Source organism: Phyllostomus discolor, chromosome 1 (assembly GCF_004126475.2).
Source record: "Phyllostomus discolor isolate MPI-MPIP mPhyDis1 chromosome 1, mPhyDis1.pri.v3, whole genome shotgun sequence".
In the NCBI taxonomy this organism is placed as follows: domain Eukaryota; kingdom Metazoa; phylum Chordata; class Mammalia; order Chiroptera; family Phyllostomidae; genus Phyllostomus; species Phyllostomus discolor.
The window spans coordinates 113,823,609-113,850,357 of NC_040903.2; the positions used below are offsets into that span (position 1 = coordinate 113,823,609).

At 41.5% G+C, this 26,749-nt stretch overlaps 1 protein-coding gene across 1 annotated transcript in view; it reads left to right on the forward strand.

The window, feature by feature from the left end:
• PTPN9 (protein tyrosine phosphatase non-receptor type 9) overlaps nt 1-21,178 on the forward strand; it is an 87,600-nt gene extending 66,422 nt beyond the window's left edge. The window contains exons 8-13 of the mRNA XM_028505933.2: nt 5,503-5,596; nt 10,245-10,311; nt 16,573-16,651; nt 17,816-17,966; nt 18,375-18,582; nt 19,328-21,178. Coding sequence (XP_028361734.1) covers nt 5,503-5,596; nt 10,245-10,311; nt 16,573-16,651; nt 17,816-17,966; nt 18,375-18,582; nt 19,328-19,542 — 814 coding nt within the window. The 3' untranslated portion in view covers nt 19,543-21,178. The remainder of the gene's footprint in view (nt 1-5,502; nt 5,597-10,244; nt 10,312-16,572; nt 16,652-17,815; nt 17,967-18,374; nt 18,583-19,327) is intronic.
• Nucleotides 21,179-26,749: the final 5,571 nt, after the last annotated feature.

Sequence of the window (26,749 nt, forward strand, 5' to 3'; positions counted from 1 at the left end):
TACTTATATTAATTTTTAATAAATTAAAATTAGCAAATAAGTAAATAGTAAATAAGCATTTAACACTTATGACTGTCTACAGTTCCCTTTTGACTATTTTTCCAATGTATTTATGTCACAATTTATTATAAACTCAGTGTTTACATGATTAAGACTGTAAATTTTTTTTTTAACTACAGAGCTAAATGGGTTTCTGTGACACAATCAAACATATTAACTCTTATTAATCCATTTTTTTGTTCTGGAGTTAGTGGTCTTACATTTTTATTGGCTTTTAGTCTTCTATGTTCCTATCCTATTTTTTCTTATGCTTAGTTGTTTAAAATGTTACAATGAGAGACTTCCGGCAAGATGGAGGAATAGGTGGACGCACCGTACCCCCTCGTACAACCAAGATTAGAAAACCAATAATTTACAACAATAATTTACTATCAGAATAACACCCAGATCCGGCAGAGGATTTATCTGAATGGAAGTTGGGCAGCCAAGAAGTTGAAGTAGACGCGTTCATCCGGACTGGTAGGAAAAGACAAGCCGGGCAGGCGCGGGGCTGGCTCGGGTCGGCGGCGCGCGGAGGTCGGGGGAAGGTTTGGTGCGAAATCAGCGCAAAAGCCATCTGGCGCGCAAGAAGGCAGCGGTGATCCCTGAGTACGCAAGCTGCGGCTGGCAGACCCAGAGGGGCAGCGATTGTGGACCAGGGCAGAACTCGCGGCCCAGAAGCCCAGACAAGGGTCTGAGTCCAGGAGAACGGAACTACCGCCATTGTTTTCTCCCGCCCCGCCCCCACTTATAACGTCACAATCTAGCGACTGGGGTGCCCAGCCCCAGTCAGCACCTAAGGCTCCGCCCCCCACTGTAACAAGAGCAACCAAACCGGAAAAAAAAAAGGAGAGACGGGGGAAAAAAAACCATGTTTTCAACAGAGCAGATCAGTCCCCCAGGACTCATCCTTTTGAGCGACCAAGAATTAGCCAATCTATCAGATGCACAGTTCAAAACACTGGTGATCAGAAAGCTCACGGAACTGGTTGATTTTGGACAAAATTTAGATGAAAGAATGCAGATTACCATAAAACAGATGCAGGAAGACACGCGGAGGAGAGCCAATAGTGAAAGGAAGGAATATGAGTCTCAAAACAATACAGTGGACCAGAAGGAAGATAGAATCAACCAAGCAGGAAAGCATGATGAAATAAGAATTCAAAAAATTGAGGAAAAGATTAAGAGCATCCAAGACACCTTTAAACGTTCCAATATCCGAATTATAGGGGTACCAGAATCGGAAGGGGAAAAGCAACAGATTGAGCATGTATTTGGACAAATAATAAAGGAGAACTTCCCCAATCTGGCAAAGGGAACAGTCTTCCAAGAAATCCAAGAAGCTCAGAGAGCCCCAGAGAAGTTGGACCCAAGAAGAAACACACCAAGGCACATCATAATTACATTAGCCAAGGTAAAAACGAAGGAGAGAATCCTAGAAGCAGCAAGAGGTAAGGGGACAGTAACCTACAAAGGAGTGCCCATCAGACTGTCAGCTGATTTCTCCAAAGAGACCTTACAGGCAAGAAGGGGCTGGAAAGAAGTATTCCAAGTCATGAAAGACAAGGACCTACATCCCAGATTGCTCTATCCAGCAAAGCTCTCATTTAGAATGGAAGGGCAGATAAAGTGCTTCTCAGATAAGGTCAAGTTAAAGGAGTTCATCATCACCAAGCCCTTATTTTATGAAATGCTAAAGGGACTTATCTAAGAAAAGAAGATAAAGAAAAGACATGTATAGTAAAAGGACAGCAAACTCACAAATATTAACAACCACACCTAAAGCAAAACCAAAAGAAACTAAATAAACAATTAGAACAGGAACAGAACCACAGAAATGGAGGGCACATGGAGGGTTAGCAGCAGGGGGGTGGGAGGAGGAGAGAGGGGGAAAAGGTATAGAGAATAAGTAGCATAGAATGTAGGTTGAAAATAGATAGGGGGAGGGCAAGAATAGTACGGGAAATGTAGAAACTAAAGAATTCATAAGTATGACACATGGACATGAACTAAAGGGGGAAATGTGGGTGGGAGGGGGGTACAGGGTGGAGGGGAGAGAAGGGGGGAAATGGGACAAATGTAATAGCATAATCAATAAAATATATTAAAAAAAAAAAAATGTTACAATGAGCCCTGGCTGGTGTGGCTCAGTGGATTGAGCACAGGCCTGCAAACCAAAGGGTCACCGGTTCAATTCCCAGTCAGGACACATCCCTGGGTTGCGAGCCAGGCCCCCAGTAGGGGGTGCTTGAGAGGCAACCACACCCTGATGTTTCTCTCCCTCTCTTTCTCCCTTCCCTTCCACTCTCTCTAAAAATATATAATCTTTTTTTTAATATTTTATTTATTTATTTTTAGAGAGGGAAGGGAGGGGGAGAGAGAGAGAGAAGAGAAGAGAAACATCAATGTGCGGTTGCTGGGGGTTATGGCCTGCAACCCAGGAATGTACCCTGGCTGGGAATCGAACCTGGGACACTTTGGTTAAAATAGATAATCTTTAAAAATAAAAAAAATAGAAATGTCACAATGCTGTGCCTTGGCATGGGGTCCTTTTTTTCTTTTTTTCTTTCTTTTTGTTATGTACTTGATAGGTTCTTTTATTCTGAAGGATTGTGTTCTTTAGTTCTAGGATTCTGTAACTTTTATTTTTCGTTCCTTCTTTCCTTGTATTATGTCAGTTCTTTCTGGGATGGTCCTATCAGTCTGGTTGAATTTCCTGCAGCAGGGATTGACAAACTTTTCGCTCTAAGGGCAAGATGGTAAATACTTAGGCTTATGGGCCTTTATAGTCTTTGTTGCAAGCACTCAACTCTGCTATTATAATGTGAAAGTAGTCACACTGACAGTGTTCAGCTGGTGGGCTTGGCTGTGTTCCAGTAAAACTTGTATTTATAAAAGCAGGCAGCCAGGCCAGTTTGCCAAGTCCTATCTAGAATGATGCTCTTATTTTCCATATTTTTTTTCTTTACTTTGACTTTTTGTCCTGTATTCTGGGAAATTTCCTCAACTGTCTCTTTAGTTTTTTCTATTAAAATTCTTATTTTAGATATAATTTTTAATTTCTAAGAGCCTTTCTTCTCTGTTACTTTTTTATACCATTGCTAGTCTTATTTCATGTATGCAATATCTTTTTCTCTTCGAGGTTATTAATTAAAGTCTTTTAATCACAGCTTTGATTAACTCTCTTTTGTGCTTTTTTCCTCTAAGTATTTGAATTGGTCCCCTTTGCGTTATGGGCTTTCCTAAATTATCTGGAGATCCTTGGCTGTTCACACTTAAGAGGAGGGTTCTTAAACACACTTGGAAGCACTGTTAGCGTGAATGGTCTTCAGATCAAAAGGACCAGCTAGCTTGTTGTTGTACTCCAAATGACAGAATTCTTTTATGTAGGGCTATTCACTTCCTCCACTCTTTTGCCTGGTAGTGTAACAGGGTGCAGCCAAGAGGGGCATTTGAAATGGGGTCCAGAATTCAAGGTGTTCAGGAAATATTAAGATGTCCTCACACCCTCCCACACACACAGATGTGGGTTAGGGAGAGGGACAAATGGAGCAGGGCCATTGAGAGCTGTTTCGCATAGTAACAGCCTTGCAGCTACCCTCTGGTGTGCTCATTTAACATATTTATAACTTTTGACTGGTTACATAGATATGTTAAATAGCTGTGGCCATACTCTGAGCCAGGGGAATGGAAGTAACTTCCCCACCAAGACGTAACGGGGGTGGGGGGCGGGGGCAGGTCCCCCGAGTTACAGCGCCTGCATGGGAGCTTGGAGATGATTGGCTCTCAATGACATGGGGCCACACCTGCCCAGACTCATGATGGCAGCCCAGTGAAGCTGGAAGGGCATGAGAGTGCTGGCATGTGAAGCCGAGTGTGGGAGGAGTCAGAAATGGGGCTGCAGAGGAAGATTTGCACGGGGATTTAAACCCAGACACGGCAGCCATTGGAGAGAGAACCACGCAGCTTTGGCAGAGTGGGAACTCCCATAGTCCTGAGAGAATCACCATGCAGCTTTAGCAGAGAACCGCTGCTCGGCTTTGGCAGAGTGGCACCCCCCCCCCCCACTTGCAGCCATTGAGGAAAGAGAAGCACATGCCTTTGCCAAAGTGGGGACCCCCGCAGCTTTAGAAGGGAGAACCACCACCCGGCTTTAGCAGAGATCCCAGCGACATAGCTGAGGGTGCCAGGAACCCAGGGAGGTCTCCCAGTCGAGATAGAGTACTAACTGGAAAGAACCAGAGGACTGCCTGAGCCATGGACTTCTATTTCCTTTCCTGAGATACGGTACTCTGGACTGGGCAAAGGGGGAAGGAAGGACCGTGTCTGTTTGTGGGTGTGTTAAGGGACTTTAGGATTTTTGATGAAGACATTAGGTCACTACTTTAAGTTTGTATAGAATTAAATAAACATTTTCTTTCCTTTACACGAATCTCTGGCATTGAGAGATGTCTTTCCTCTGGCAGTGGACATAACGGACCTGGGGGGTTCCTTTCGGGTAATAGTATATCGTCCCAGGCCCCCCTTGTTTGTTCGGTACCAGTAGGGTCCAAGCCTGCATAGGAGTTTAAGACAGTGTAGGACAGGGAGAATGGAACAGGGTATTCTCACTGCCTGTCCTTCAGATTTTTATCTGTTCCTCTGTTTTAGCCCTCTGCCTCACCTTGCCTCCCAGGGTATGGGGTTTCTAGGGGTGAGTCATTTTGTCTCGCTATAGATACTTCTGTGGATCCTAGCTTTCTGTAATTGGCCAAGTCAGCCATAATCCTTCTGATTTCTCTCTGCCCAAATGGGTTTAATTCTGTTGGTCTACTTTTGGGTTTGTGTACTGATTAGTTCATTTTTTAAAATGTTAATGAGGCAGCTGGATGGAGTGGCATCAAACATGTGTTTCAACCTACTATGTTAAGCTGGAAATTAAGTGATTTATTTTGAACATCTTTTGGGAAATGAGTAGTAGAAAATTTTATTTTATTTTTTAAAATTTTTATTTATTTTAAAGAGAGGGGAAGGAGAGAGAGAGGGAGAGAAACATCGATGTGCAAAAGATACATCTATCAGTTGCCTCTCACATGCCCACTACTTAGCCCGCAACTCAGGCATGTGCCCCAACTGGGAACCAAACCAGCAACCCTTCAGTTCACAGGACGGCACTCCGTAAACTGAGCTACACCAGCCAGAGCAGTAGTAGAAAATTCTATTTGTAGCTAAATTTTGTTGGTTCTATACCTCTATTTCTCTTTTCCTTTTTTGAATGGAAATATGTCCACAGTAATACATGCTTATCATTAAAAATATTAAATGATATGGAATTACCTAGACTAGATAACAAAGAGCTCTGTGTCACCACCCCTGACAGTAATTGACACCCACCTTGCACTACCAGGCTTTGTACATAACACATACACGCTGCCCCCACTTTTTCTTTCTTTTTATTTGAATTGTTTGTTTCATTTTCTTCAGGTCTCCTGGAAACTTAGAGAAGAACCGCTATGGGGATGTACCCTGCCTGGACCAAACAAGAGTGAAGCTGATAAAACGAAGTGGCCACACTCAGGTAGACTGATAAATGCCATCTTCTCAAGAGCACTGAGGGAAATTTAAGACACTTACAAAGTGTAGTTTACTGATGCTATGATTAAAAGAACATGAATTCTAAGCCAGAAAAACAATATTTGAGTTGTAATGTTGCTACAAACTAGCCTAGTGTTACCATAGGCAAGTCCCTGTATGCCCATCTGGTAGTATTAAGTGGAAATTAAATGAAATGCTTTATGTAAATGCTGATAGTACAAAGTCTGGTATGTTGTAGGTACCTGATTATGTTTGATTATTTCTCCTTTTACTCCTTAGTTGTGCGGTCATGGTCATATCATTCATAGTATTGGTGAGTGTATATGCATCAATCAGTACAAGGCAACTCCGATTATAAATACCTCTGATTGTTCAGTTTAGAAGATTTGAAAAAAGTTTTGGACAGCTAGTGTATAAATAAATATCTAGGATAGGGATGAAATGGTCAGATGATTTCATTATTTAATATGTTAATTTGGTCATATCTATGCATATTGAAATCACATGTAATATATTAGTAGAGATATTTAGAGAAAATGTTATTCAGACATATAACATCAGTGTTGGTGTCATCAACTGTATCTACTTTTTTTTTTTAAGGTTTTATTTACTCATGTTTTAGAGAGAGGAAGGGAGGGAGAAACAGAGGAAGAGAAACACTGATGTGTGAGATATACATCATTTGTTGCCTCTCACATGCCCCACAACCCAGGCATGTACCCTAACTGGAAATCAAACTGGTAACCTTTCAGTTCATAGGCCAGCACTCAATCCATTGAGCCACACCAGTGAAGGCCTTCTTTTTTTTGTAAGAACATTTTGTCAATTATGCTATTAAGTTGTCCCATTCTTTTTTCTCCCTTTTATCCCCCTCAACCCTGTACCTCCCTCTCCTTCCAGTATTTCCCTCCCTTAGTTAATGGGTAGTACATATAAGTTCTTTGGCTTCTCCATTTCATATACTATTCTTTTTTTTTAAGATTTTATTTATTTATTTTAGAGAGGAAGGGAGGGAGAAAGAGGAGAGAAACATCAGTGTGTGGTTGCCTCTCATGCACCCCCAGCCACGGACCCAACCTGGACATGTGCTCTGACTGGGAAGCGAACCAGTGATCCTTTGGTTCACAGGCCAGTGCTCAATCCACTAAGCCACACCAGTCTGGACCCTATACTATTCTTAACCTTCCCCTGTCTATTTTGTACCTACCAATTATGCTTTTTATTTCCTGTACCTTTCCTGCCAATTTTCCTCCCTCCCCTTCTTCACTGATAATACTCCATGTGATCTCCATTTCTGTGATTCTGTTCTTGTTCTTGTTGTTTGCTTAGTTTGTTTTTTTTTTAAGTTCAGTTATTGATAGTTGTGAGTTTATTGTCATTTTACTGTGCATATTTTTATCATCTTTTTTTTAGATAGGTCGCTTTAACATTTCATATAATAAGGGCTTGGTAATGATGAACTCCCTTGACCTTATCTGGGAAGCATTTTATCTACCCTTCCATTCTAAGTGAAAGCTTTGCTGGATAGAGTAATCTTGGTTATGTAGGTCCCTTGCCTTTCATGACTTCAAATACTTTTTTCCAGCCCCTTCTTGCCTGCAAGGCTTCTTTTGAGAAATCAGCTGAGAGTCTGATGGGAACTCCTTTATAGGTAACTGTCTCCTTTTCTCTTGTTGCTTTTAAGATTCTCTCTTTATCTTTAATCTTGGATAATGTAATTATGATATGCCTTGGTGTGTGCTTCGTTGGGTCCAGCTTCTTTGGGACTGTCTGAGGTTCCTGGACTTCCTAGAAGTGTGTTTCCTTTACCAGATTAGGGAAATTCTCCTTTATTTTTTTTTTTCAAATAAGTTTTTCAATTCTTGCTCCTCCTCTTCTCCTTCTGGCACCACTATGATTCGGATGTTGGAATGTTTAAAGTTGTCCCGGAGGTTCCTAAGCCTCTCCTCATTTTTTTTTTTAAATTCTTGTTTCTTCATTCTCTTCTGGTTGAGTGTTTATTTCTTCCTTCTGGTCCATGTTATTGATTTGAGTCCCGGTTTCCTTCTCATCACTGTTGGTTCCCTTTACGTTTTCCTTTCTTTCACTTAGCATAGCCTTCACTTTTACTCTATTTTGCGACCATACTCAACCATTTCTGTGAGCATCCTGATTACCAGTGTTTTGAACTGTGCATCTGATAGGTTGGCTATCTCTTTATTGCTTAGTTCTATTTTTGGAGATTTGATCTGTTCCTTCATTTGGGCCATATTTCTTTGTCTCAGTACACCTGTTACATTGTAAGGGGAGAACCTTAAGTATTCACCAGGGTGGGGCAACTTAGGTCACTTCATTGTGGTGCTGTCAGTGGGGGAGGGTTCAGAGAGGGAACAATGCCACTTGCTCGGCTTGGCTGCCTTTCAGTCACTTACCTGCTTCCTACAAGCAAATTGGGCCCTGCAGGTGCTGATTCCTGGGCAAGTGGGTTTATGTATGTTCTATGACCCTGTGGGTCTCTCCAATGAACTTGCCTGTGAGGCTGGGAGTTTCTCCTGCTGCCACAAACCCCACAGGTTTTTACAGTCAGAGGTTTTGAGACTTTCTTTCTCTGCTCTAGCACCCTGGGTTGCGGTCTGTCTTGCTCCCCATTTGTTCCTCCCAGTTTATCTGAACATAAATATGGGACTTCCCTATCCACCAGCTGCCTCACCAGCCCCAGTCCTCCAGCCACCACCTTGCCATGAGTCCTCTCCATGCCAGCAGTCCATCTCCACCCCTCCTACCAGTCTGGATGAATGTTTCTTCTTTAACTCCTTGGTTGTCGGACTTCCGTATAGTTGGATTTCCCGGCAATTCTGGTTATTTTTTTTGTTTTTAAATTTGTTGTTCATTTTTTGGTTGTGCGAGGAGGCACAGTGTCTACCTACGTCTTCATCTTGGCCAGAAGCCTGAAGATCATCACTTGAGTTATAATCCTTCTCAATACTGTAAATATTGGCAGAGGTTTTATTTCCATAATAAATGGAGGATTCAGATTTATTAGTGAATTTTTCACCAGATTTACTCCTGGAATTATAAAGCTGTTAGTCATTGAATATTCAGATAGTAATGGAGTCTGGCCTAGTGGCGCATGATGTTGATGGTCCTAGATATGAGGTTATAGCTTTCTTCCTTCATAACTCACAGTTTTGCCCTCGTGTGTTGGCAGCATTGATGGGGAGTCCTGCTGAGTTTCCTAGGCTTGCCTCCCTTGTGGTTTTAAGCTGTAGTCCTACAAGTCTTAATGGAGTCCCTTTTTTGTAAATAATAGCTTTATTGATATATAATCAACATACCATACAATTTACCCATTAAAGTATATAATTCAATGGTTTTTTTAATGTTTTTGCAGAATTGTGCATTCATCACCACAATCAACTTTAGAAAATTTTTATCACCTGAAAAACAAACTCCATTTTCCCAAGTAGAACTCCTATGTCATTTGATAACTGTTTGTAACATTCTGAGGTCCCGTCAGGCTCTTCCACAGTGACTATACCATTTTACATTCCTGCCAGCAATGTATAAGGGTTTCAGAGTTTCTCCACATGTTTGCCAAACTGTTATCTCTCTCATAGCTGTAGCCATCCTAATGGGTATGAAACAGTATCTTACTGTGGTTTTAACCTGAATTTCCGTGGTGGCTAATGATGTTGAACATCTTTCATGTGCTTGTTGACCATTTGTACATCTTCTTTGGAGGAATGGTTATTTTAAAAGGGGTTGTCTTTTCACTATTGAATTGTGAGATTTTTTTTATATAGTCTAGAAACAAATCTATTATAAAATACATGTATTCTGTGGGGTTTTTCACTTTCTTGATGATGTCATTTGAAGCACACAAGTTTTCAATTTCAATGTAGTTGCATTGATCTGTTTTTTTTTCTTCTATCATTGCTTGTGCTTTGGTATCATATCTAAGAAGGCCATGCCTAACTCAATGAAAAAAGATTTAATTGATGTCAGAAGGATTTAATCCTGTATATTCTTCTAAGAACTTTTTAGTTTTAGCTCTTACATTACACCTGTGATCCATTTTGAGTTACTGTATTTTGCTGTGTATAATGCACACCCATATTTTTGGCCAAAACTTTCAGGAAAAAATCTTTTGTTTTAATTTTTTAATTCAATTTTATTTACTTTTATTTAGAAACAAAACCTGTTATTATATTCTAGGGTATTATTTCACATATAGATATCATTATTGCTTTCCAGTGTTACACTTTAACACATAAGCATAAAAATAATTAAAAACATTTATATAGATACGAAATTAGTACTACTCATGTATAATGTGCATCCTTATTTTTCCCTCAAAAATTTGGGCAAGAAAGTGCTTATTATACATGGCAAAATATGGTAGTTTTTGTGTATGGTATGAGGAAGGAGTCATCTTGATTTTTTTGTTTGATTTTTTTTCTGCATGTGGATATCCACTTGTTCCAGCAACATTTATGGAAGTGAGGTTTTGAGTTGGCTCTTTTGCTTCTTTTTTCCCCCTGACAAGAAGAGACTATCCATACCCTGGGTTTTATTTACCTACCAGTACATCATTTTCCCACCCAAATGGTATATTCCACACAGCTGCAATGATGTTTCCTTTTTATCATTAGACAGACTACATCAATGCCAGTTTCATGGATGGCTACAAGCAGAAGAATGCTTATATTGGTACACAAGGTAAGTTAGTCTGCCCCTCACAAGCTGGTTTTGAGTCATCTACCTGTGATTCTTATACCAGAGGATAGCACAATTTTTAAAGAAAATGGTTACTTAATGTGATGTTGTGGCCACTATATCTTGGCCTGTCATAAAGATTAGGGGTTATTGAGGAAGGCAGTTGAGAAGCATAGAGTTTCATATAAGCTATGCCTGGAAACTCACTGCATAGAGATAAACTGGAGATTTGAACACACAACACCAATACAAGTTTTTGGACTGTGTCTTTTATTGCCAACCCAAGGGGATGGAACATCAGACCTCTTTAGCTAGTGAGGTGTTCTTATAGCCAATAGGAGGCCAGGAGTGGCAGTGGGACTTCCCAGAAATTGAATCTAATCTGTGAATGGGTGTTGCTATCCTAAGAGGCTTTGCTGATCCCTGTACCATCACAGGGCACCTCAGCAGTCTTCTGAAATGGATAGTATATGCTCCATTTGACAGTGAAGTACTGGGCTTCAGGAGGATTTCATATGGAGTTTTTATAAATGTTGCTGTGGGCTCAGTACTCCTGATCTGGCCTCTGCCATCTCAAGGAGAATATTGGATCATCTTCTAAAAGGGTGGAAAGAAATCAACACGGGAGGACATAACAGTCCTCCTTGTGGGCTTAAGGCCTTTTGACCATTGCAGAACGTGGTTAGCAAAAGATCCAGTGGATACTTCCTTAACCAAGTCAGTGATCGAACTTAATATCATCATTAGTGGACAAACATATTAATTAATATGTCTCCTGCTGTGAAACCATTGAGAACTGTACCATATAACCTGTGTTATATGTTGCCAGTTTTTAAGTCTGAATCTAATTATGAGAAACAAACCAATCAAATCCAGATTCTGGGACATAGAGTAAGAAAACTTGTTTAAACTCTCCAACTTTAATGCCATTAAAAAGTAAAAAAAAAAAGATCAGAGAACTGTTCTAGATTAAAGGAGACTAAAGAGACATGACAACCAACGATAGTGTGTGATCCATGATTGAAACCTGCATTTGGAGGATTAAATGGTTAAGGACAAACTATTGGGATAATTGGAGACTATGTGTTAAATAATATTATTATACCAGTGTGTAATTGCTTAAGTGAAATAATGGTATTGTTCTGTAGGGGAACATCTTTGTTCTTCTAAATATGCGTTTGAGCATTTATGAATAAAGTGTCATAATGTCTGATACTTACTTATTTTTCAAATTATAAGAGAAAGCTTATTAAGAAAGTTACAGAGGTAGTACAAGTGAGCCAGCTAGGCTGCAAAGGAAAAGGAAACAAGTTACAGAGACAGAAGAAAGGGCCCTTGGAGCTTAGGAGAGGGAATGGCAAAGGTAATGCATCTAGGGGAAGGACGGGGGAAGGGAAAGGTACTGGCGTGCTCCCAAGAGGGAGAGCACGTTGAAATTTATTTATTTTTGTTTCTTTGACCAAAAATAAAGTTTCTATTTCTGGGCATTAGAATTACATTTTTGAAAATTTTCTGTTTTTGCTTATTCTTTATCATTTTTTCAAATAATTGAAACTTACTTTTAAATAATTCACTAAAAAAGAAAATACATGTGTATGTATGCAGCAATGTCCCCTTATCTGTGGTTTTCAGTTACCCATGGTCTACTGTGTTTCAAAAATATTAAATGGAAAGTTCCAGAGATAAACAATTCATAAGTTTTAAATTACATGCCATTCTGAGTAGCATGATGAAATCTAGCACTGTCCCTCTCTGTCCCACCTGGGATGTGAAATCAACCTTTGTGCAGTGAATCCACACTGTTTAAGCTACGTGCCTATTAGTCACTTAGTAGCCATCTCAGTTATGAGACTGACTGTCACAGTATCACAGTGCTTATGTTCAAGTCACCCTTACAGTACCCTGATGCTCTGTCACAATGCCTACGTCTTTCACCTCACTTCATCTTATCACATAGGCATTGTATCTTCTCACATCATCACAAGGGTGAGTAGGATACAATAAGGTATTTTCAGACAGATCACATTCATATAACTTTTATTACAGTATATTATTAAAATTATTCTATTTTATCAGTTATTGTTGTTAAACTCTTACTGTGCCTAATTTATAAATTATGTAGCATATATATGGAAAAAACATAACATATAAATGTAGGGTTTGGTACTGGTTTTAGGCATTCACTGGGGATCTTAGAATATATCCCCTGCAAATAAAGGGGGACTAGTCAATAGAGGTAAGCAAATGTTGTAAAATGATAGCTAAAATTGATAGCTTTTGAACTAAAGAATGAAAGAATATACTATAGTAGTATTTCAGCTTTCTGTTGGATTCCCGCCGCCGCCCCCCCCCCCCAAAAAAAAATTAAAGTTGAGGGAGACAAAAGGGAAAAGGGCCTTTGGATTTTTGGTACATTGTTCATTGTGGTCTTATGATCACAGGTTTATTTTTTTCCCCTAGGAGGGACAACTCCCTCCAAAGGGAGTTCTTTTAAGACCCTAAGAAGAAACAAGAGAACTATCAGGAAAGATTTTTGGCAGGTATAGGTAATGATGTGATCTGCTTGAGAGAGTAGGGCCTCTGCTGAGGAGGATGGTCTTGGTGTGGTTGGGCTTATAGGGAGTAAGGATTGGCTTTAGGGAGCCTCATAATGCTTCTTGCTCTAGGTTTAGAAGGCAAAGGCACTGCTTAGTGTTGGCTGATTATTCAAGGGTTGGGTCCTTTAGGCTGGTGCTGTAGGCTCTGCCCAGAAGAAACTCCTCCAGGAATATAAGACAGAGGGCTCTTGAGTCAAACACTGATCACCTTTAGAACGTGTTAACACCAGAAGATACAGGCCCTGTGATGTTGAGAAGGCTGGTTTGATTTATCAGGCTAACCTTCTTGACTATAGTATTCTGATTCTTAATCATCATGTTATTTATAATAATAATACCCTGTCTATTAAGAATATGTATCAGATACATAATCTCTAATTGTTATAGAGACTCTGCAAGGAAGTTTTATTTTATTAATCCATGAACAAACTGAAGCCCCAAAAGCTTAGGTGACCTTGTATCACACAGCTAATTAAGTGGCTAGTAAGCCAGGATTTGAAAGTATGTCTGTGTGGGTCAAAAATCCTAGGAAGGCAAGTCAGTGGATTGTTTTACCCATGTCAGCACAAACTGGTGACTTAATTTTTTCAGAAAAGTATTCTGTTAAAAGAATCTTATCTGAGGAGTGCCACTTTTCCTTCCAAATCTCTCATGCCTTTGAGGAAATTATGACCTGTTCTGCCTGGCCTGAGTTTGAGTGTTATCTGGGTGATCAGGTGCTCTGAGAGGCAACACCAATTTGTCAGTGGTTTGAATGTGGAAAGTTAAGTATCTGAGAGATGCTGTGGTGCATAGTGGGATGTGGATAAACCAGGGGTCAGAGATGGGTCAAGGGTATTCTTATCTTCTTGATGTGCACATTACGGTAATGTGTATCCATTAAATGAAGATGAAAATCACACACAATCCTGAGACCCAGAGATAATGTTAACATTTTGCAGCATCTCCTTCTAAACCTTTTTCTATTCATATAAATGGGTACAGGCATATAAAATATGTAACAAAATGGGCTCTTTCTATACATTATCTGCTTTTTCACTTGATGGTATGTTATGCATATCTTTCCAGAGCAAAAAATACAGATCTTATAATATCTATCACCTTATAGACTGTTTAAATTTGGGGTATATGATAATATAATCCTCTTTTGTTAGACATTTAACTTGTTTTCAAGACCGCACATGCTTTTAGAAGTATCTGCTTCTGCACAAGAGGAAATTCTAGTATTATAAAACGTTAGTGCTAGCCCTGGCTGGCGTAGTTCAGTGGATTGAGCACGGGCTTCGAACCAAAGCATCGCAGGTTCACTTCCCAGTCAGGAAACATGCCTGGGTTGCAGGCCATGGCCCCCAGCAACTGCACATTGATGTTTCTCTCTCTCTCTCTTTCTCCCTCCCTTCCCTCTCTAAAAATAAATAAAATATTTTTTTAAAGAATGTGTTTGTACATTAAAAAAAATAAAACGTTAGTGCTTGCTAAAAAGGCTTTAGCAAAAATAATAGTGAAACTAGCAAACTTCCAGGACAAAAATCAACTCTTGTTACTTCCCTGTTTCCCTACAACCAGAGGAGGAAAAAGTACTGGGAAACTCCAAGGAGTTGTCCTGAGTAGTTACTCCCTTGATTGAAAGGGAATTGTTGTATCAAATATCTTCAGATCCCACAAATATCTTCAGAGTTATTGCTGAGTGCCCATCCTGTGCAGGTTCTAACATAGAAGAACTTGACACCATAGCACTTGCAGTCAGCACCATGTTTGCTGAGATGTGATTAATTCTCACAAAGTAAAATGACTGATATAAGATCATATACATTATATTTAAGCTGTTTTGATCCAGCTGTACCATCAAAATCTGTGAGGAGAGGAAACCCTACAGAGAGGAAACCCTCTGTGGTGGTCAGAGAAAGTTTCAAGGAAGAGACAGCACTTGAAAATGAGTAGAAAATGAATAGCACTGGAGGTGAGAGAGATGGCTTGAGCAAAGGATAGAAGCAGAAGTAAGCATGATGTGTCTATATTGTGATAAAACAATTTTTTAGAAAGATTAAAGTGGCAGGGGTATGCAGAATAGATTGGAAGGGAAAATCCTGTTCAGAAAAGTAAACCAAGCCCTGGCTGGTGTGGCTCAATGAATTGAGTGCCAGCCTACAAACCAAAGTGTCACCAGTTCAATTCCCAGTAAGGGCACATGCCTGGATTGTGGGCCAGGTCCCCAGTAAGCACACACACAAGAGGCAACCACACATTGATGTTTCCCTCCCTCTCTTTCTCCCTCCCTTCCCCTGTCTCTAAAAGTAAATAAAGTCTTTTTTTAAAAAAGAAAGAAAGAAAAGTCAGCGAAGATAAGAAAACTATAATTCAGACAAAAGATGTTGTGGTTGGTTCTCACAGCAGTGAAGTTAAGCAGGGAAATCAGGAAGGGGACAAAAGGATAAAAACCACAAACAACTCAAAGGCAAATCTTTAGGACTTAGTAGATATAGAAAATAGAGCCCTGGCTGGTGTGGCTCAGTGGATTGAGTGCTGGCCTGCAAACCAAAGGGCTACTGGTTTGATTCCTAGTCAGGGCACATGCCTGGGTTGTGGGCCACATCCCCAGTAGGGGGCACTCAAGAGGTAACCACTCACTGATGTTTCTCTCCTCTGTCTCCTTCCCTTCCCCTCTCTAAAAATAAATAAAATCTTTTTTTATAAGATTTTATTTATTTATTTTTTTAAGGAGGGAAGGGTGGGGGGAGACAGACAGACAGACAGACAGACAGACACATCAATGTGCGGTCACTGAGGGTCATGGCCTGCAACTCAGGAATGTACCCCTGGCTGGTAATCGAACCTGGGACACTTTGGTTCCCAGCCCACGCTCAATCCACTGAGCTATGCCAGCCAGGGCTAAAAATAAATAAAAATCTTAAAAAAAAAAAAGAAAATAGATAAGTCATAGTTGACTCCAACTTTTTAAGACTGAGTGCTTGGCCCTGGCTGGTGTAGCTTAATGGATTAAGTGCTGGCCTGCAAACTGAAAGGTCATAGTTCTATTCCCAGTAAGGGCATATGCCTGGGTTGCCAGCCAGGTTCCCAGTTGAGGGTGTGCAGAAGGCAACCGATCAGTGCTTCTCTCCCTCTCTTTCTTTCTTCCTCCTTTCCCCTCTCTCTAAAAATAATAAATTTTAAAAATCTTAAAAAAAAAAAGAAGACCAAGTGATTGAAGAAGGCCAGTACTGTTAACAGAGATGGGGAAATGGAGACAGAAAGCTACATTTGAAGGAGGGGGCTGAAAATATGTTGGGTCTGAGTTGATGATGGGACACAGAAGGGGACAATTCAATAGGCAACTGGGTGCTTATAAGACTTAGCTTAGAAGAGATGAAAACAGCTAGAGAAATGTACATAGTTGACACTGTCAGTATAGATATGATAGCTAAAATCCTGGTAATAAGGCCCTGAGAGGGTCTGTAACAGTGCTTCTCAAACTGTACCTGGGGTGCTTGTTAACGTAGAGATGTGATTTTTAACATGCCCCCATGCTGTGTGCTGTGCTGGTGCTGGTGGTTCAAGGAAATAGCAGGATGTAGCGAGAGGAGCAGGGAGCCAGTAGCTGTGGTTAACTCTAAACCACAGAAGAGCCAAGGAAGAAGTGCTTCACAGTTATATACCTTGTCTTTTCCAGGACCTTTGGAGAATACCTATCGTGATTTCTGGCTCATGGTGTGGGAGCAAAAAGTCTTGGTGATTGTCATGACCACTCGGTGAGTTCATCCTTTTTCTTCCCACCTCTCTGCCCCTACCCTAATGCCAAGTATAGGTGATTCAAAAGAGGAATTTAGCTCTTAAAAACAATGAGGATTATAAAAGCCATGGCCATGAGTTTGAGATGATATAGGGGTTTTTTGTTTGTTTGTTTTTTCAGTTGACTCAAAGATAACACAAGGTGTGGTGGAGATTGATAGCTCTAACTTCTCAAAGCTTTAATCCATGGCTCTGGTGACCCTGTGCCACTTACAGCCTATTCTGAGGCCCTGGCCTTATCCACTAAAGGAAGTATTGGGAGACATGGGGCAATTCACTTTTAATCTGGTCCATGCTTCCAAAGAGCAGCTGTCTTCCTGGCTTCCGAACTACCAGTTCCCCTTTGTTCTCCCTTTCCCTGCTACTTTGACCATTTTCTGCTTCTTTAGGCAGGAAGCTCTTGATGAAAAGAATATTTTTGAAATTTTGATCTACATACCTGCCGAAACTTCAGGAATTACTATTTCATTAGTATTACCATAACCATTATGATAATTATAACCTATTTCAGATGAGAACAAAAAAATTAATTAGAATATCAGCTTATTTCCCTTTTTCATGGCACTGTTACAACACCCTTTGATTTGGAGAGGAGGTCATGGAAGAAGTACCATCTTGGAGTACTTTGGAGCCCCTGAATTGCAGTGAGCTAGACTTTAGGCCTTTATACAAACCTCCTGCTGATATCCTGGGAGCTGTGCCTTTCTCACTCCTCTATCACCCAAGGGCCCTCATTGGGGAAGAGAATAAACAGTGACTGAGATACAAGGCAGTTCAATCTGGCCCACCATATTTTCTCTACTGTCTTTCTTTGTCCACTCAGTATTTATCCCAGATATGTGTGGAGTGCCAAGAGGTATCAGGAAAGGGGCAAAATGATAGGGTATGTTCCAATAAATGTCTGCTAAAGGAGTACATGCAGAGACTTGCACTGTTACATCCATTTAGAATGAAGGCTTTCTTCCTTTTCTGCCAAAAGGCAAGAGTGTAAGTTAGAAGCAGTGCAAGAGATGACGCTGCTGCAGGTCATCTGTGCTGCTGGAGCACAGCAGGTCCTGGGGAGGGCATGGTTAGTGCTGTGCAGAGGAAGGTTAGAAGACTTACCTTGCTCTGTGTGTCTTCAGCTTTGAGGAGGGCGGCAGGAGGAAGTGCGGTCAGTACTGGCCTTTAGAAAAAGACTCTCGGATCCGATTTGGCTTCCTCACAGTGACCAATCTAGGCGTGGAGAACATGAGCCATTATAAGAAAACAACACTAGAAATTCATAACACAGAGGTAAACCCGGGTTTCTATTTTCTCACTTTTTTGAAGGGAAGGGAAGGTAAAGAAAGTCTCTAAAAGGAATAGTGAGGATTCCAGAGAGCTTATAAGTTACTTCCATTTTTCTGGGCATAAGCTGAGGATACTCAGTTCAGAGCCAATATAATTACATTGTCTTAACACAATAGGGGCATTATTTAGGAATGAAACTTAGAAGAAGTCTGGGTCCTACAAATAGGAATTATGCCCCTTCCAGACATTAAACCTTTCCTTTGGGTTTGTAGAGAAGCAGTAGTGGAGAAAGTTGAGGGTGGTAGGCAGGAATCTTGGTGGTAGAGATCCCAGGGCACTGAGAACTGGAAAAGCCAAAGGTAGGGGAAACAGAAGTGACCTCACTAACTTCTGCTTCTTTTTCTATCCAAGGAACGGCAGAAACGCCAGGTGACTCACTTTCAGTTCCTGAGCTGGCCAGATTATGGTGTCCCCTCCTCAGCAGCTTCCCTCATTGACTTCTTGAGAGCAGTCAGGAGCCAGCAGAGGCTGGCCGTGAGCAGCATGGGAGCAGACTCCAAAGGGCAGTGCCCTGAGCCACCCATTGTGGTCCATTGTAGTGCAGGCATTGGCAGGACAGGTAATAATTCACCTGAATCAGCTGTTCAGAGTCTCTGGAGACAGTAAGGGAGGTGGAGGAATAACCAAGCTCTTTACTGACAGATTGAGAGAATTTGATCCACTGGTGATGAATTGCCATGAAAAATTCTTCCTAAGTGTCCTTTTGGTAACCTTAGTGCTGTGTGTCCAGAATATACGCTTCACAAGCCAAGTCCTCTGGAACTGATGCTTTATACATCCCATTGGCATGATCATATTCTGACCCCATCACTGTCACCTGGGTGTCCAGAGAGCTCAGCTGGGCTGTTGCTTCCTTCCCATCCCCCTCCTTGGGAAGGTTCTCATTTTGTTCTGTGTTCTCCATTCTGGATCCACTTAACAACTTTATTTTTAAGGGATGTATGTTTCAGAGACTGCTGGCATTTCTCATCAGAGATCCCTGTGGGAGAAGGTCAAGAAGAGTAGGTTTGCATCAGGTCTCTGGGGAGAAATAGTAGAGTCTGAAAATTAGGGCCCACGTGTGAAAGTGCTATTATTCTGTCTGGGATTTCACTTTCCCACCTGTTGTTCATGTTTCCTCCAAATACATGACAAGAGGCCTTCTCATTTCCCTGGCCTCCAATGTTGTGCCCTCCCCCTTGAGTCCTTTCAGGCCTGAGGCCCCTTGCCTTTAAATTCAGTCATCCATTGCTGCCTGGTTATTTGGTAGAGGGCCTGGGAGAGGAGAGACAGGATAGATATGACTATTTCCTTTCTTCCTTCAGGTACCTTCTGTTCACTGGACATCTGCCTGGCACAGCTGGAGGAGCTTGGTACCCTTAATGTGTTCCAGACAGTATCCCGCATGAGGACCCAGAGGGCCTTCAGCATCCAGACCCCTGAGCAGTACTACTTTTGCTACAAGGCAATCCTGGAGTTCGCAGAAAGGGAGGGCATGGTGCCATCCAGCCACAACCTCCTGGCCATGGAGGGTCAGTAACTGTCCCATGAGCCTCCTACCTGCTGGCCAGCCTTCTTCCTTAAACTATCCCGGACACCACTGAGCCTGTAGGTTGCCATCAGTTACACTGAAGCCATGGACCAACCTCTTTCTTGTGTCTCCCGGTGCACGCAGAGCAGCCTTTCCCTTTGGCAAGATAGATGTGGTGAAATTGTTATTAGAAAGGGCCAGCAACAGTGTGTTCTTAAGTCCTAGCAACTGCCATTGAACTGTGCCTTATTATAACCAAATTGTGGCTATTGATTTTTGCTAGGGGCTCCAAGCAAGGTAAGTGGGAAAGGAAACTCCCTACCCTCTTTCCCAATGCCCTCTCCTTCTGGAGGTCTCCTTCCCATCCCTTCCCTTTGCTAGGATTTGATGGGGAGGTTTGGTGAGCATCTACCTTCCTTCCTAGAAAGCTTGACCAAGTTATATATTCTAGAGAACATCCCGAGTGCCAAGCACGTTTATTCCTAGAGCGTGTATCCCAGTCTTTTCTGTTATTCTGTGTGTGTGCGTGTGTGTATGCACTTATGTGTATGGGTCCATATGTACGTGTGTATATAATATATTATTGTATGTGATAATATGGTCATATTCTATAAATACATATACACAGAGTTACTCCTTGTAGAAGTTCCTGGGGCTCCGTGTTGCACTTCAGGTGTTGTGGCTTCTTGTACCCTACTGTTTATCCTAGACTAGCTGGGCTTGGGGATTATGTCTCCAGTTGTCAAATGACAGAATGGTGGAAGAGGATATCCACTTTCTATGTTCCTGCCACAGACTTTCATCCTTACATCATGACTTATCTCTCTCCAGGATGCTATCTTTTGGAGCCAAGAATACTGGTTTGTGGTGACACTGGTTTAATTCAGCCTCATGGATTGCCCTTACCTAATGATTTTTCTCCGTTTACTTTGCTGATTTTGGTAATAGACCTCCACTGTGATTTCAGACCCTCTCTTTCCTCCTCCTGTCCCTTGGGGATTGAAGCCTTGGAGTAGAGATGAACTCACTGAGCAGCCAGAGGCAAGAGCAATTGGTACGATGCCTTAAAAGGAAAGAAAGAGCGCAAGTATGAGAAAGGAAACTACTATGAGAATCCTTCCCTGGGAGAATTATCTTGGTTCCTTTCCCCCAAAGGTTCCTTTCCTTATGCAGCTTGGCCCTATCTACTCAGATGCCCATCTTTTTCTGCCTAGTAACCTGACAGACCCTGGAGCTCAAGCTGGACGGATTCTGTGTCAATAAAAAGTTTTAACACCTGGTTGGGTGAGGCAGTGCCCTGCAATTTCTATAACCCCACTCCCCTTTCACTTAACCTTTTCCTATCTGCTCCCAGCCTGATGTGCTAGAAGTGGAATTGAGTCCCCAGTGCTCTATATTCCCAAGAAAATCCCAGGAACCCCTAAACCTTCCCCCATCACAGATGAGGTTGGCAACTGATCAGACCTCAATAATTTTATACTGTAATAAGCTCTTGAATGTATATGTTCTTATTTTTACAATCTTTTCATTTTGTATTTAATGTCAATTGACTGAGTCAGATTCAGAAAATAATTGTAAATGTTCATATTCAATATCTTACACCGATAGTTTTGTATTTACATATAAATATACTGACATGATCAAACCCTTTTAGCTTCATCAATTTAGTAGCAGTGTGGGGCTGGGAAGGTGAGGAGGGAGTCTTAAGAGCTGGTCTGGGAGGGGTGGGGAGGCAGGGAAGGACCCATGTCTTTTGTATCTGAGTCTTTCAGGTTTGACAGCCATCTACCTTGCCTGTAGGCCATGACCTTAGCTCTGGGCAGAAATAAAGAACCAGCATCAGTTGAGTGCTTGTGGGATGCCAATCTCTATGTTTGGTGCTTCCCCCCACCCTTTATCTTATTCAAACTTTACAGTACTCCAATGAGAGATTATTCTCCCTTTATTCTATTTCTGTATAGATGAGGAAGGTAAGGCCCAGAGGGCTATAGTGATTTGCTATAAAACTAGAGCAGAAGCTGGTCTGCTTACAGAGCTTTTGGCCTCTTCACTACATTGCTATCTCAAAGATCGAGATGGTGGTTTTGTCTTTTGAAACTAGGGCTTTTTAATGGCTGTCTTTCAGAGTATAAACAGTTCTTAAAATTCCAGATAACTTATCTTAAGCTCATGTTGCATGTAGTAGACTAGAAGGGTGACAGAATTGGTGACTGATTATCCTATGTAGGACCTCCTTGTGTAGGGTCTTTAGGTCCCCAGAGTACTGAAAGGGTCATTCTTCCAAGGACACTCCATACCTATGAGTATGCTGGGATCTTGAGTCATTTGCATGTCTCTCTTAGAATGGAACCAGTAGCTTTATCCACGTAGGACCACTCCCCATGCCATATAGCTACTCCCTGTTGACAGCCTGCCCAGTTGGTACAGTTCTGGCATGGAATGTATGTAAATATATGGACATTCTTAATAAAAGTGATAGAAGTTAATATTTACTGGATGCTTAGCTGGCCAGGTACTGCTTAAAGTGTTTTCTGTGTATTTCATTCACCCTCAAAACAACCTTTTGGGGTAGGTATTGACAGAAGAAAAAAACTGAAGCACAGGAAAGTTAATTTGCCACTAAGAGCCTGGACCATCTGACTCCAAAGTACCTGCTGTTAATGTTAACTGTTACACTAGGTTCCCTCGAAGGATTCATCTCCTGATCTGTCAACAAATTTTTCCTTAGTTTCTGACTTAAGAGCTGAAGTGTAGAGAAAATTAAACCAGTCCTTTCCTTGGATAATAATCCTTTATTCCCTTGGGGCAAACAAGCATAATTGATGAACAGAGATACCTGAAATCTGGGAGATCAGAGATGGTAGAGTTTCGGTGAAATGTGTAGGTAACAGGACTAAATGATATAAGTTCTGGAGGAGGTAAACTTGAACTGTCATTTATTTGAAGAAGCTATCACCCACTGCTCTGTAAATTCAGGAGCTATGCATAAGCACCTTTTTGAACATCTGAAGGTTAGCAAGGTTATCATTTGCAAGAGCTCCATGAAAACACAGGTTCCTGGGTCCCGCCTTGTACATGATACAGTGAGTGACAGAATGAGCCAGATTTTGGAAGCACTGCCTTTGTCCATGTCTCAGACTCTGGGGAAAGTTAGCAAATTGATGTTTTCCAAATCTGAGAGAAAGGGATCAACAGCCCCATTGCAATAGTTCATCTGTAGCTTTTACCATTGGGAAGATAATCGATACTCAGTTTTACAGGAGGTAGAGAAAGGAGAAGACATAGAAGAAGCCCCAAATTTGTTTGGGAAGTGAAGGCTTTCACAGGAGATTTGGTGGACAAAGCAAGAGAGGGAACCCACAGTCAAATGATGGATTGTCCAATTGAGAACATAAGATGAAAAAGTGTTCGGGACAGAGACCATCATGGGCTAACTCAGGCTTCTCTATCTAATTTGATTGCTGTTTTTCAACTAGTATATACTCCCTCTACAATTGGTCCCTTCACCTGCTACGATGGAACTCCTGAGGTGAAGGGTTACCCAGCATCCTCAGCCTAGGAGGCTCACAATCTCTATGTCACCATTTGCAGATAAATGGCAGAATGGGACTGGTTCTTGGGAAATTGGGTTATTTTAGCACTGTAGCTTGAGGAAGATGGGACTCCTGCCCTTAAAGGGTCCCCATATCTAGGAACAACCACACATGTAGAAACCCACAAATCAGAGATCTCAAGGAACGTAGGCTGGATAAAAAAGCTTTCCTAGAGTGACTGAGCTCTTTGTTAATTTTGAGATCTCACCTCTCAAGTCCTAGCTTCCTTTTGTAAAATAAGGGGCCGCATTCGATGATCCTGCTACAGGCCCTCCAAAGTATGAATGTCTGCAGAGGAACCATCAGGATCTTGGGGTGGGTCAGCTCCCACTTCCCTATATTCCCTACCCATTTGGAAAACAGGTAAAGTATCTCCTGTAACCCATAGACCATTCATCTTTCATGCTGCTCCATGTAGGGTAGCTAAGGTGAATCAGAGTCAAGGAATGAAACAACTAAGAGCCCCCAGCCAAGATCACAGATTTGTCTCAGGTCTTGGTTGATACCCACTCACCACTGTTAGCTTACCAAGGGCAGGAGCCAAAGCTCCCACCAGCTTTAGAACCAGATTTTTTCTTGGGAAGTATCTGCCCTGTAGTTACCATCACAAAATAGTCCTGAAGATAAAGTGTTTTCAACTACACTGCAAACTACAGAGAAGACTGGGTCTTCTTCTTCACAAACAGAAATCTAGCATTCAAACCTGTTGCAGTGTTTCATTTCTCTCTGCCTGCCACCACAGCTTTTATAAAATCCTTCCTTCTGTTTAATCTAAATGCTGCAATTTTTAAAAAGATTTTATTATTTATTTTTAAGAGAGGCAAATGGAAGGAGAAAGAGAGAGAGTGAAACATTGATTGGTTGCCTGCCGTATCCACCCCGACCGGAGACCAAACCCACAACCTAGGCATGTGCCTGGACCCAGAACTGAACCAGCGACCTTTTGTTTTGTGGAAAGTCACCCAACCAACTGAGCTACCACTCAGGACTACATGCTGTGGTATTATATACTCATTTTTTTTTTTCCTGCTAAGGCCAACATGGCCTAGGAGCAGTGATTTCTTTTCAACACTTTAGGGTACTGTGTTCCTGATAGCACTGAGATGAAGATGAAAGTAGAAAAGCAAGACAGTGAAATAGAGAAAAGATGGTCAAAGAGTACACAGTGCCCCTCCCCAACTCCAGGTTCACTTCCTTCTACTCCTCCCTGCATCAAAACCTGGCCACTTGTCCAGTTAACGGAGTTGTCCAAACTCCATGACCAACCAGGTGTGTAGCCAAGCCTAGGTCAGGTAGTTTCTCCTTTAGGGTCCGTCTTTTACTTCCTTGACATTTAAAGAATACTCATTTTGTGGCCAGCAGCCAATAGGCTTAAGAGGTCTGATGTTGAAGGCAGATACTAGGCTGGCTATGTGAATTCAGGATTTTGTTTAGGTGGAAGCTAAGATCCTTGGAAGTATTTGAGAACAGAAGAGTGAGGAGGGGAATAAAAGAGGAGACCCTTAGGCGCCATAAACACTTAGGGGAGGATGAAGAAAAGCCTGTGAAAGGTTTTGATTAATTGAGATAACCAAGGACAAGGCCAGGATGTTTTCTCACAGACCTGAGTGGTGGGGAGTGGCTGGGATGAGTGAACAAAATTTAAAAAATGTAGTTTTACCAGTCTTCTGGCAGAGGGTTGGGGGTGGCTAACAGGGAGGAGGCATGAATGGGAGGTTGAGAATAGAGACAGCAGTGCAGGCCAACTCTGCTTCAGCCAAAGCAAAGGCCACCTTTCTTTCACATATTAGGCCTCGGATTAAGATTTCATTTGAATAAAGGAAACTGCTGTTTTAAAAACATTAAAAAACGATAAAGCCCTGGCCATGTGGCTCATTTGGTTGGAGCATTGTTCTGTGAACTGAAAGGTTGCTGGTTCGATTCCCAGTCAGGGCACATGCCTAGGTTGTGGGTTTGATCTGTGTAGGGAGGCAATCAATGTTTCTCACACTGATGTTCCACTCTTCCCCCCTTCCTCTTCTTTCTAAAATCAATATATAAACTTTTTTAAAAGATTTTAAAAAAACAACTGGTACACAATAAGAAATGCTTTAAAAACAAAGGTAACTTGACTTATTTCCTAGATTTGGTCTGGAAGTGACCCAAATCTGTGCTCAGGGTAAATTAATGCTCAGTGAGGGGAAGGCATTTCTAGGCAGTGCATAGCAGTCTTAACACCCACTGAAAGATTCCAAGCCTCTGAAGCCACCCAGAAGTCAGAAGTGTGGAATTTGTACATCCTAAACCAACTGGTTTCCAGAGAAATGGAGTTTCTTCACACAGTGGGATTGTTGGATCTTTTGGGCATGTCCTGGCTTCCTCTTCAACTGATCAACTGATCGGGGTGGGACTTTGCATTTGAATGGCCAGAAGTGGGAGTAGCGATTAAGGAGGTCTGAGAACACTTGACTAAATGCTAGACATACTTTGTTTTTAATCCCATGCCCCCCTGAAGTAGGTATTCTTATTCTAAGTTTATAGATAAGAAAGTAAAAAAGATAAATAAGTGACCTGTCAAAGACGTCAGCTAGGTAGTGGCTAAACTGGGATTCTGAACAATAACCTGAGCTTTCCCCTGGAATCTGTAGGGTTCCAGGGGAAACCTGGGTTGGGGTGGGGAGCAAGCCTCAGATGCCCCTCACCTGGATATTTCCAGACTGGCAATGGTTGGTCTGTAGCTGGCAGAGATTCTGTCAGCAGGGTACTGGCACTGACATCTTTTTGACAAAGTTGTCACAAATAGAGATGGGGTCCAGGCTCTTGGTGGTTGCAAACAAAGAATTAAACGGACCACACAGACAGAGATGAGCAAAGCAGGCAATAGAAAGTTTCTGGCATCATAACTGATAAATCCTCTAAGAAACAGGAGAAAGCCTAAAACCAGGAATACCCACCAGAGCCAATACTGACCATTAAAATATCCAGGGAAATAAGTGGATAACGTGACAATCAGGATCCACTTAATTAGAGAGAGACCAACTCCTGAAATGGCCCCATAACTTTCTATAACTCAAGTAGTCGGGCAAAAAGACAGGAAAAACCCAGTCCAGTTAAAGAGGAATGTCATGATCTGTTGTATTTACTGTTTTAACATAGTAAACTAAGATAAAGGACCACTTGGCAGAAAGCACATTATTACAGTGTGTTAGGGGTCATCTCAAAAGTTCCAAATTCTTTTCTTTGCTCCCAGTAGCTAATCCCTTCCCTACTCCCAGCCCTTGGCCTAATTGTCAGGAGATAAGAGAAAAAGAAAAGGATAGGGACTCCAATCACAAAAAATATCAAGAATTGGATTTTACCAATTACGGATTATGTGCAGAAACACAGTCATAACAAAAGTTACACTAAAATACTTAATTTCAAAGTAAACACATATCTTACAAATTCCAAAGTCAAAATCATCTCAATTCAAAAATCCTCATTTTTTCCAGGAACCAAAGGGACAATAGTTTCAGCCTCGGTTCTTGGCCTCAGTGTCCCAAGATAAGGGAGTGGGCCATCTCTGGCCAAGGAATGGATCTCTTCTATTGAACAGTTACAGGCTTGATAAGTATTTTAACTAAGCTTCTACACATAGAATTTCC